The sequence below is a fragment of the Pongo abelii genome, chromosome 1 (assembly GCF_028885655.2).
Source record: "Pongo abelii isolate AG06213 chromosome 1, NHGRI_mPonAbe1-v2.0_pri, whole genome shotgun sequence".
NCBI classification, from domain to species: Eukaryota; Metazoa; Chordata; class Mammalia; order Primates; family Hominidae; genus Pongo; species Pongo abelii.
Window position 1 is genome coordinate 38043871 of NC_071985.2, and position 12742 is coordinate 38056612.

Below are 12742 nucleotides of genomic sequence, written 5' to 3' on the forward strand. Positions count from 1 at the left end.
TATTTCACATATTCTGTCATCTTAACAAGTTTTTATATGGCAGGACAATATTTTTGAAATATTAACTTATTTTTCTTGTATTAATTCACTTTTTCCTTGCCCTTTCCTTCCATACTCCCTTTAATCAGCTAGATAGCTATGAGCTCACTGCTTTTGGGGAGAAAAAAACCAGATTTAAAAACAGAAAAATGATGTATGCATAAACTTTATTTCTAAAACTGTAAGCCTTTATGGGAATAGAGAAAGTTCCATATATACATAAAATATTTGGGAGAAACATAACTAAAAAGAACTGGGCTTCCTTTCCCCATAACCCTACCCCAAGTTATAACAAGCCTAGAAAGCAATTTCCCCAGACTGAGGAAGAAGACAATGTGGTGGGAAAGAGATAAGAGTACAGAAATTGACAGATCCTTAAAAAATGAATCCTGTGCCCTGATTCACGGAGTAGCAAAGAAGCAGTAAAAGTCCATGCAAACATGAGGGCTCTAAGGCAGGGAGACGAGGAGGGTTAAATCCTGAACCCTGGGTTAATAATATGATACCAGAGAAGAAATGACTGGGAGATAAGACTATGCTGACCAGGCTTTAAGTAGTAGCCTTGCATTTCATATGTCAGCATAGCAGTGAAGGAGTAGAATTACATATATGCCCCTACATGTAATGTGGAATAAAAGAGAGAACATACCTGAAGGTACCAGAGAAACAGGAATGACAACATCTTAGTGGCAAATGGTGTGGACCAATCACTGAGGACCAGAAAGGATGATGGACATCTCAGAAGATACCTGCATGAACAGATAACATTGAGGACTAGGTGAATATGAGTACCTTCTCCCTATCCTTGTCTTGGTAACACAGAGATCACCCCCACTTCAGAATCAGACTCAAAGTATGAAACTACAAACTGACTGAGATCAGGTTTCCATCCCCCTCCAATGAATGGAGACTTCGAAAAGAAAGTAAGCTGGGCGCAGTGGCTCACGCCTGTAATCCCAGCACTTTGGGAGGCTGAGGCGGCTGGATCACGAGGTCAGGAATTCGAGACCAGCCTGGCCAACATGGTGAAATCCCGTCTCTACTAAAAATACAATTAGCCAGGCGCAGTGGCGGGCGCCTATAATCCCAGCTACTCGGGAGGCTGAGGCAGGTGAATCGCTTGAACCCAGGAGGCGGAGTCTGCAGTGAGCTGAGATCGCGCCACTGCACTCTAGCCTGGGCAACAGAGTGAGACTCCATCTCAAAAAACAAAAAAGATAATTCATAGAAAATTAGAGTAACATTTCTTGCATAATTTTGTGGACATAGATTCATACCCATATGCACAGAGTTGTTCATATAATTGTAAGTTTTTTAAGCTATGTATCTGTTAATGTAGCCCCTTTTTACTTTTGTTCATATCTCCTTTATTTATTTTTATTAGATTGTTAAAGATTTAATCAGTTTGTTGGGATTTTTTAAAAACCCAATTATTCGATGTATAGTCTATTCTTCCTGTCTCTTAAGTCACTAAGGTTTTTATCTTTATTATTTCCTTTATTCTGCTTTCCTTTGAGTTGTGTTTCAGTTGTTTTTTTCTAATTTAGTGATTTGATAAATTCTGTTTTCCTAATTGGACCATGAATGATACAGTTGGTAAATTCATTTTATAGCTTAAATGAGCAAATACAATTTTTATAACATGTATGGCATGATATGGCATGTATCTATGGCAGAAACTTGGTAGCTATCGGAGTTAAAATTTATCTTCAGGACTATTAAACAAATTCTTGGTAGTAAATACCTACTAAGAAAACTTCTTCCATTACTTGGCAAACATTCAAAGAAGTACTTTAGTCATGATTAGAAGAAATAGAGCAAATATGCACTGAAATAAGACCTTTGTCAACCAACCTAAGGTTTTTCTTACTTGTACTACTGAATTCCCTGAAATGTAAATATTATTTGGCCCTTTCTCCTTTATCCGATTGAGGACGGTAATGACTAACATAAATTCTCAAAATACTTGGTGGCAAAAAGACTATTTCCTCTCAAGTATTCCTGTTAAATACCATTATGCATTATGGCCTATACTTTCTTTTCATTATAACAGGATGAATCAAAGTATACTTGGATTTTTAATTTTAATTTCTATATTATCCTAAAATAAAGCTTGATATTACCAATGAATATTCCATTGGTAAAAGAAGTGAAGTCATAACAAAAAGTTTATCTTACAAGCAAGAGGGAAAATATAGTGTAAGTCTTACAGAATAAGTATTTTCTAAGTTCTAGACCAGGTGTCTCATAGGCTAGATGAAGAAATAGAGGCCTAGATAGGATAACTAGCTCAAGATTAAAGGTCAAAAACAGAAGTTGGTCAAAAAACTGGATTCTTTTTTTTTTTTGAGACGGAGTCTCGCTCTGGCACCCAGGCAGGAGTGCAGTGGCGTGATCTTGGCTCGCTGCAACCTCCACCTGCTGGGTTCAAGCAATCTCCTGCCTCAGCCTCCTGAGTAGCTGGGACTACAGGTACGTGCCACTGTGCCCGGCTAATTTTTTGTTTTTGTATTTTTAGTAGACATGGAGTTTCACCATGCTGGCCAGGCTGGTCTCCAACTCCTGACCTTGTGATCCACCCACCTTGGCCTCCCAAAGTGCTGGGATTACAGGTGTGAACCATTGTGCCTGGCCCGAAAAAACTGGATTCTTATATTCAAAAGCACTCTTTTGTTCTGCTCTGTTATTACCTTTTACACTGATTATATAAGGGTCTCATGGAACAAAAGGTATAAAATTTGCCGAGAGGTTGGGCTCGTTTGGCGCGGTGGCTCCCGCCTGTAATCCCAGCACTTTGGGAGGCTGAGGCGGGCGGATAACTTGAGGCCAGGAATTTGAGACCAGTCTGGTCAACATGGCGAAACCCCGTCTCTATTAAAAATACAAATAAATTAGCTAGGCATGGTGGCACACACCTATAATCCTAGCTACTCAGGAGGCTGGGGAAAGAGAATTGTTTGAACCCGAGAAGCAGAGGGAGGTTGCAGTCAGCTAAAATCGCACCACTGCACACCAGCCTGGGCGACAGAACAAGACTCTGTCTAGAAAAAAAAAAAAAAATGCCTCCAGAAATCTGACTGTAAACACAACTAGTGCTACAATAAACATTAATTAAACGTTGCCTGTTTTTAAAAACCCAAAGAACAAAAGAAAGGAAAGAAAATAAAGATAAGAGCAGAAATTTGAGGAAATAGCAGAAGAGACAACAGACATAATCAATGAAGCTAAAAAATGGTTCTTAAAAAGACCTAGAAAAGACATACAATCTCTGGCATCATTAAGAAGAAAGAAAGAAGGCAAAAAACAAATATTAGGAATAAAAAGGAGGACATAATTATATATCCAGCAAGGATTTAAAAGAAAATAAGTGTATGTTATGAGCAATGTAGTGGCAAAACAAAAAAACAAAAAAACCTACAAAACAATGAAAGGAAAACTTAGGTAAAACTGATTAACTCCCAGAAAAATATAATTTAACCAAAACAAAATGAGAAAAATTTAAATATCTGAATAGTCTTATAGTCACTAAAGAAACTGAATCCATAGTTAAAAATCTTTCTGCAAAGAAAAAAACAATACCAGGCCCAAATGGTTTTATAGGTGAGTACCACCAACTTTTCAAGAAACAGATCATTCCAATCCTATAAATACTCTTGAAAGAACAGAGAGAAAGGATCATATAATCTTTTTTTTTCCCCCATAGGTTATTGGAGAACAGGTGGTGTTTGGTTTCATGAGTAAGTTCTTTAGTGGTGATTTGTGAGATTTTGGTGCACCCATCACCCAAGCAGTATACACTGAACCCAATTTGTAGTTTTATCTGTCACCTCTTCCCACCCTTTGCCCCTGAGTCCCCAAAGTCCACTGTGTCATTCTTATGCCTTTGCATTCTCATAGCTTAGCTCCCACTTAAGGACCATTTAATCTTGATACCAAAATCATATAAGATTTTCAAGAGAAAGACAAACTACAGGTTCTTCTTATGAAAAAATTCTGAAAAAAAAATACTAGCAATCCAAACCCAGTAATATGTAAAAAAAAGATAATATATCATAATCATGTTGTTTATCCCCAGTAAAGCAACATTAAAAAATTACTAAACACAATTCATCATAAAAAAACTAAAAGAACAAAACTTTATGACCAAGAGATATCAAAAATTAATAAAATTCAATGGCTATTTATTTTTAAATGCTTTTTTTTTTTAAGACAAAGTCTTGTTTTGTCACCCAGCCTGGAGTATAGTGGCATGATCTCATCTCACTTAGCCTCAATCTCTTGGGCTCAAGTGATCCTCCCCCCACCTCAGCCTCCTGAGTATCTGAGATTACAATTAAAAAAATTAAAAACTGATTTTTAATTTTTTTTGTAAGGACAGGATCTTGTGATGTTGCCTAGGCTGGTTTTGAACTCCTGGGCTCAAGGATCCTCCTCCCTCAGCCTCCCAAAGTGCTGGGATTACAGGTGTGAGCCACTGTGCCCAGCAAAAATTCTTATCAAAATAGGAATAGAAGAAAACTTTAAAAACATCTCAATAAATGGTATCTACGACAAGCATCCTTCTTAATGATAATATTTCAGAAGCATTCCCTTTAAAATAGGCAATCATTCCCACTATTGCTGTTTCTATTGTACTAGATATCCTTTTAATAACTTGAATTTTAATAATTCAAAAGCAGCATAAAGATTAGAAAGACACCATTATTAAACAATAATATGACTGTCTACCTAAAAAACCCCAAAGAATATGCAAATTATTAGAAATAACAAGAGATTTAAACATATGGCTGAATATAAAATCAATTTACAAAGCTATTAAATTTCCAATAGCAAGCAACCGATGGTTAGAAAATATTACTTATAATAGCAACAACAAAAAAGATACTCAAGGCCGGGTGCAGTGGCTCATGCCTGTAATCCCAGCACTTTGGGAGACTGAGGCAGGTGGCTCACTTGAGGTCAGGAGTTCAAGACCAGCCTGGCCAACACGGTGAAACCCTGTCTCTATTAAAAATACAAAAATTAGCCGGGCATGGTGGCGTGTGCCTGTAATCCCAGCTACTCGAGAGGCTGAGGTAGGAGAACTGCTTGAATCCAGGAGGCAGAGGTTGCAGTGAGCCTAGATCCCACCGCTGCACTCCAGCCTGGGCGACAGAGCCAGACTCTGTCTCAAAAAAAAAAAAAAAAAAAAAAAAAAAGATACTCAACAATAAATATAATTAACAAAAGATATGCAATGATTATATTGATAAAATTATGAAATTTTATTGAAGGATATTAAAGAATACTAAAACAAATGAAATGTGATTTTTTACGCTGTTATAAAAAAACTCACTGTTGTAAAGATGTAAATTCTACCATGAATAATCTATAGTTTAAATGTGATTATGTTCAAAATCCCAACAGGTTTTTTCATAGAATTTAACAAGCTGCTTCTAAAATTTACGTGGAAGAGGAAAGGGAAAAAATGGCCAACAAGATACCAAACGCTTAGGCAAACTCCCAACCAGATATCAACATTTTTATAAACTAGAATAATTAAGACTGTATGGCTATCTGACTGTGTACAGACAGTCATATAAATGAATGAAACAGACTAGAGAGCACAGAAACAGACTCCGGTATTGGTGGTGAAGATTAGTATGGTTAGTTTTCCATTGTTGATGTAACAAATTACCAAACCCTGACCCCCTGCCCCCACTTCCACAACACATATACACACAAATTTCTCTTGCAGCTCTGAAGGTCAGCAGTCAAAACTAGGCCTTTATGGAGCTAAAATCATGGTGTCAGCAGGGCTAGGTTCCTTCTGGTACTACAGGGAAGAATCTGTTTCTTGCCTTTTCCCACTTCTAGAGGCTGCTTGCATTTCTTGGCTCATGGCTTAGTCACTCTAATCTCTGCTTCCTTCATGACATCTCTTACTTTGATTCCCTACCTCCTGCTTTCCCCTAGAAAGACCCTTATGATTACATTGGGCCCACCTAGAAAACTCCAGATACTCTCCTATTTCAAGATCCTTAATTACATCTTCAATGTACCCTTTGCTGTATAAGGTAACATATTCAAAGGTTCTGGAAATTAGACGTGAACATGTTTGGAGGGGGCATTAGTCTGCCTACTACAGTGTGCACACCTTACAATTTAGCAATTCTATTGTTAGACATATAATCTAGAGAAACTTACACAAGAACACCAGGAGAAATGTACAACATATTCATGGTAGTACTGTTCTCAATAGGAAAAAAATTAGAAGGACTCGGGGAGCAAGATGGCCAAATCAAACTGAACAATTACCCACACAAAAAAAGCACCTTCATGAGAATCAAAAATGATGTGAGTGTGATTTTAAAACCACAGTACCTGGTTTTAACTTCATATGATAGAATGAGGGACTGAAGAGGGTAAGAGAGACAGTCTTGAATTGCTGATGCCACTCCTCCTTCATCCCCACTGGCAACGGCCACCTGGCATGGAGAGACATTATATGCACTTGGGGAAGGTAGAGTGCAGCGATTGTGGGACTTTGCTCTGGAACTCAGTGCTTTCATGTCACAGCAGAAAGCAACACCAGGTAGAACTCACCTTGGTGTTTAGACAAGCTCTAGCCAGAGGCAAATTACTCATCCCAGGGTCAGAACCTAAGTTACAGCAAACCCTGCCACACAGGCTAAAGAACTCTGGGGTCATAAACTTCAAAGGCAGTTTAGGCCACAAGGACTGCAAGTCCTGGTGCTGTCCTGGGGTCAGAGTCAGTGGACTTCTGGGGCATGCAACCAAGTTATATACCAGCTGTGGTAGCCAAGGGATTGCTTGTACCACCCCTCCCCCAACCCCAGGTATGGCAGCTTGCAGCTCCAGGAGAGACTCCTTCCCTCACTTGAGGAGAGGAGAGAGAAGAGTAAAGAGAATTTTGTCTTGCAACTTGGATACAAGCTCAATCACAGTAGGATAGGGGACCAATCAAGAGTTTCGAGGCCTCCATTACAGGCCCTAGCTCCCAGATAACATTTCTAGACATGCCGTGGGCCAGAACGGAACCTGCTGCCTTAAAGTAAAGGACCCAGTCCTGGCAGGTTTAATCACCTACTAACAAAAGAGTCCTTGGGCCCTGAATAATCAGCTGTGATGCCCAAGCAGTACTTGCTATGGGCCTTGGGTGAGACCTAGAGATGTGCTGGCTTCAGGTGTGACCTGGCACATTATCCAGCTGTAGTGGTTATAGGGAGAGATGCCAGCTTAAGAAATGGAGAGGGAGGAGTAAAGGGGACTCCGTCTTGGAGCTTCAGGTACCACCTTGGCCAAAGTGGGGTACAGTACCAGGTGGGCTCTTGGAGTCCCCGATTCCAGGCGTTGGCTCTTGGATGGCATTTCTGGACCTGCCCTGGGCCACAGGGGGAGCCTACTGCCCTGAGGGGAGAATCCAGGCCTGGAAGCATTCACTACAAGATGATTGAAGAGCCCTTGGCCCTTGAGTGAACATCAGTGGTGGCCAGAAGTACATGCTGTAGGCCTGGGATGATGGTGGCCATGGGAAGAGACTCTTTTGCTTGTGAAAAGGGGAGGGAAAAGTGAAAAGTCTTGTGGCTTGGGTGCCAGTTCAACTGCAGTAGAATAGAGCACCAGGTAGATACCTAAGGTTTCCAGCTCCAGGCCCTAGCTCCTGGATGGCATCTCTGGACCTAGTGGGGCTCAGGGAACTTAACCACCCCAAAGGAAAGGACATAAGCCTGGCTGGCTTTGCCACCTGCTGATTGTAGAGCCCTAAGGCCTTGAGAAAACATGGGCAGCAGCCAGACCGTGGTTACCATGGGCTTTGGGCAAGACCCAGTGCTGTGCTGGCTTCAGCTCTGACCCAACACAGTCCCAGTGGTGGTGGCCACAGGGGTGCTTGTGTCACACCAGCTCCAGGCAGCTCAGCACAGAGAGGGAGAGAGATTGTGTTTGTTTGGGAGAAAGCAGGAGAAGAAAACAAGTGTATCTTCCTGGTAATCCAGATGATAATTCTGGATCTTATGTAAGACCACCACGGTGGTCTATGTTATTGGGCTTGGGGTGTCCCCTAATGAAGATATGGCTGCAATGATTAAAAAATTAGATTACAATACCGAAGTCCCTTTGAATTCCTGGAAAGCCTACCCAAGAAGGATGGGTACAAACTAGCCCAGACTGCAAAGACTACAGTAAATACTTAACTCTTCAGTGTCCAATCACTGAGGAACATCCACAAGTATCAGGATCACCCAGGAAAACATGACCTCACCAAACAAGCTGAATAAAGCACCAGGGACCAATCCTGGAGAAAGACAGAGTTATCTGAACTTTCAGAGAATTCAAAATAGCTATGCTGAGGAAACTTAATGAAACTCAAGATAATACAGAGAAAGAATTCAGAATCCTATCAGATAAATTTAACAAGAGATTGAAATAATTTAAAAGAATCAAGAAGAAATTCTGGAGGTGAAAAATGCAATAGTAATCCCAGCACTTTGGGAGGCCGAGGCGGACGGATCACCTGAGGTCAGGAGTTCGAGACCAGCTTGACCAACATGGAGAAACTCCATCTGTACTAAAAATACAAAATTAGCCAGGCATAGTGGTGCATGCCTGCAAGTCCAGCTACTCAGGAGGCTGAGGCAGGAGAACTGCTTGAACCCCAGAGGTGGAGGTTGCGGTGAGCCAAGATAGCGCCATTGCACTCCAGCCTGGGCAACAAGAGGGAAACTCCATCTAAACAAACAAACAAACAAACAAACAAAAAAAACAAAAAAAAAAGAGGAGGTAGAGAGATACGGTGTAGAAAGTTTATTCAGGCTGGGTGCAGCGGCTCACACCTGTAATCCCAGCACTTTGGGAAGCTGAGGCGGGCGGATCACCAGGTCAAGAGATCGAGACCATCCTGGCCAACATGGTGAAACCCTGTCTCTACTAAAAATACAAAAATTAGCTGGGTGTGGTGGCACATGCCTGTAATCCCAGCTACTTGGGAGGGTGAGGCATAAGAATCGCTTGAACCCAGGAGGCGGTGGTTGCAGTGAGCCAAGATTGTGCCACCGCACTCCAGCCTGGCAACGGAGTGAGACTCCATCAAAAGAAAGAAGGAAGGAAGGAAGGAAGGAAGGAAGGAAGGAAGGGAGGGAAAGTTAGTTTATTCTAAGAGATAATAACAGAGAACTTCCCTAAAGTAGAGAAAGATATTAATATTCAAGGATAAGAAGGTTTAGAACACCAAGCAGAATTAACCCAAGTATTAATAAGACTACCTCAAAACATTTAATAAATACCCAAAGGTAAAGGATAAAGGAACAATCCTAAAAGCAGCAAAAGAAAAGAAACATAACATACAATAGAGCCCCTGAAAACCTTACAGGCCAGGACAGAGTGACATGACATATTTAAAGTGATGAGGGAAAAAAACTACTTTTATCCTAGAAGAGTATAACCCGCAAAAATATCCTGCAAACATAAAGGAGAAATAAAGACGTTTCAAGACAAACAAAAGCTGAGGGATTTCATCAACGCCAGCCCTGAACAAAATGAAATGATAAGGGAGTTCTTCAATCTGAGGGAAAACAGTGTTAATGAGCAATACGAAATCATCTAAAGGTGTAAAACTCACTGGTAACAGTAAGTACACAGAAAAACAACAAATATAACACTGTAATTGTGGTGTGTAAACTATATCTTGAGTAGAAAGGTAAAAGGTGAACTGATGAAAAATAATAACTACAACAACTTCTCAAGACATAGAGAGTATAATGAGATAAAAATAGAAACAATAAAAAGTTAAGCAAGGGAACAAAGTTAAGCTGTAGACTCCATATTTGTTTTCTCTTTGATTGTCAGTTTGTTTATGCACTCAGTGTTAAGTTGTCATCAGTTTAAAATTATGGGTTATAAGATATTATTTGCAAGCCTCATGGTAACCTCAAGTCAACAAACATATAACAGATATACAAGAAATTAAACCATATCACCTGAGAAAATCACCTTTGGTAAATGAAAGACAAGAAGGCAGGAAATAAAGAAGGCCACAAAAACAACTGAAAAACAAATAACAAAATGTCTGGGGTAAGTCCTTACTTATAACACTGAATGTAAATGGACTACGTCTCCCCAGACAAAAGACAGAGTGGCTGAATGGATTTAAAAAAATAATAATAAGACACAATGATCTGTTGCTTACTAGAAACATACTTCACCTATAAAAACACACATAGACTGAAAATAAAGGAACGTAAAAGAAATTCCATGCCAATGGAGACCAAGTAAGAGCAGGAGTAGCTATACTTATATCAGACAATATAGATTTCAAGACAAAAACCATAAAAAGAGACAAAGAAGATCATTATATAATGATAAAGGGGTCAATTCAGCAAGAAGATATAATAATTTAAAATATATATGCACCCAACACTGGATAACTCAGATATATAAAGCAAATATTATTAGAGCTAAAGAGAAAGATAGACCCCAATACAATAATAGCTAGAGACTTCAACACCCGACTTTCAGCATTGGACAGATCACCCAGACAGAAAATCCCAATAAAAATAATCAGACTTAATCTGCATTACAGACCAAATGGACAAAATAGATGTTTAAAGAACATTTTATTCAATGCCTACAGAATATACGTTCTTTTCCTTGGCACATGGTTCATTCTCAATAATATTAATACATCATATGTTAGGCCACAAAACAAACCTTTAAAAAGTCAAGAAAAAAGAAATTATATCAAGCATCTTTGTTGACCACGATGGAATAAAACTAGAAATCAGTAACAAGAGGAATTTTGGAAACTATACAAACACATGGAAATTAAACAATATGCTCCTGAATGACTAGTGGGTCAATGAAGAACTTGAGAAGAAAATTTAAAAACTTCTTGAAAGAAATGATAATGGAAATACAACATACCAAATCCTATGGTATACAACAGAAGCAGTACTAAGAGGAGAGTTTATAGCTATAAGTGCTTGTATAGGAAAAGTAGAAAAACTTCAAATAAACAACCCATCTATGCATCTTAAAGAATTAGAAAAGCAAGAGCAAACCAAACCTAAAATTAGTAGAAAAAGAGAAACAGTAAAGGTCAGAGTAGAAACAAATGAAATTGAAATGAAAATAATACAAAAGATCAATGAAATGAAAAGCTGGTTTTTGAAAAGATAAATAAAATTGATAAATCCTTAGCCAGACTAAGAAAAATAGAGAAGACCCCAAATAAATAAAATCAGAGACTAAAAAGGAGACACTACAACCAATACAACACAAATTCAAAGGCTTGTTGGAGGCTCATAAGCAAATATGTGCCAATAAATTGGAAAACCTAGAAAAAATGGATAAATTCCTGGACACATACAACCTACCAAGACTGAACCAGGAAGAAATCCAAAATCTGAACAGACCAATAACAAGTAATGAGATCGCAGCTGTAAAAAAGGTCTCCAAGGAAGGGTAAGCCTGGGATCTGATGGCTTCACTGCTGAATTTTACCAAAAATTTAAAGAACAAATACCAATTCCACTCAAACTATTTCAAAAAATTGAGGAGGAAAGAATACTTCCAAATTCATTCTATAAGGTCAGTATTACCCTGATACCAAAACCAGACAAAGACACCTCAAAATAGAAATCTACAAGCCAATATCCCTGAACATTGATGCAAAAATCCTCAACAAAATATTAGCAAACTGAATTCAATGTGTCAGTAAGATCATTCATCATGACTAAGTGGGATTTATCCCAGGGATACAAGGATGGTTCAAGGTATGCAAATCACTTAATGTGATATATCAACAGAAGGAAAGATAAAAACCATATGATCATTTCAATTGATGCTGAAAAATCATTTGATAAAATTCAGCATCACTTCAATCCCCAAAGAACTGAGTATAGAAGGTACATACCTAAACACAATAAAAGCCATATATGACAGACACGCAGCTAGTATTGCATTGAAGGGGGAAACACTGAAAGCCTTTCCTCTAAGATCTGGAACATGACAAGGATGCCCACTTTCACCATTGTTATTCAACCTACTACTGGAAGTCCTAGCTAGAGCAATCACACAAGAGAAAGATATAAAGGGCATCCAAATTGGAAAGAAGTCTAATTATCCTTGTTCGCAGATGCTATGATCTTGTATCTGGAAAAACCTAAAGACTCCACCAAAAAACTACTAGAACTCATAAACAAATTCAATGAAATTGCAAAATACAAAATCAGCACACAAACATCAATAGCATTTCCATATGCCAACAACAAACAATCTGAAAGAGAAATCAAATAGTCCCATTCATAATAGCCACAAATAAAATACAGAGGAATTAACTTATCCAAACAAGTGAAAGATCTTGGCTGGGCATGGTGGCTCATGCCTCCCATCGGGAGGCCAAGGTGGGTGGATCATGAGGTCAGGAGTTTGAGACCAGCCTGGTCAACATGGTGAAACCCCATCTTTACTAAAAATACAAAAATTAGCTGGGCGTGCTGGTGGGCACCTGTAATCCCAGCTACTTGGGAGGCTGAGGCAGAAGAATTGTTTGAACCCAGGAGGCAGAGGGTGCAGTGAGCCAAGATCATGCCATTGCACTCCAGCCTGGGCAACAGGGCAAGACTCCATCTCAAAAAAAAAAAAAAAAAAAAAAGGAAGAGGTTCCAAGACGGCCAAATAGGAACAGCTCCAGTCTACAGTTCAC

At 39.2% G+C, this 12742-nt stretch overlaps 1 protein-coding gene across 9 annotated transcripts in view; it reads right to left on the reverse strand.

Annotated features, from left to right (window-relative positions):
* Nucleotides 1-12742, reverse strand: part of LOC112129628 (putative uncharacterized protein encoded by LINC00467 homolog) — a 68946-nt gene that overhangs the window by 26209 nt on the left and 29995 nt on the right. For 8 of the 9 annotated variants that reach the window (XM_054521094.1, XM_054521097.1, XM_063725323.1 and 5 more), the window contains one exon: nt 689-788. In XM_054521094.1, coding sequence (XP_054377069.1) covers nt 747-788 — 42 coding nt within the window. In that variant the 3' untranslated portion in view covers nt 689-746. Of the gene's footprint in view, nt 1-687; nt 789-12742 lie in introns of those variants that run through there. The other variant, XM_054521070.2, reaches the window with a different exon arrangement.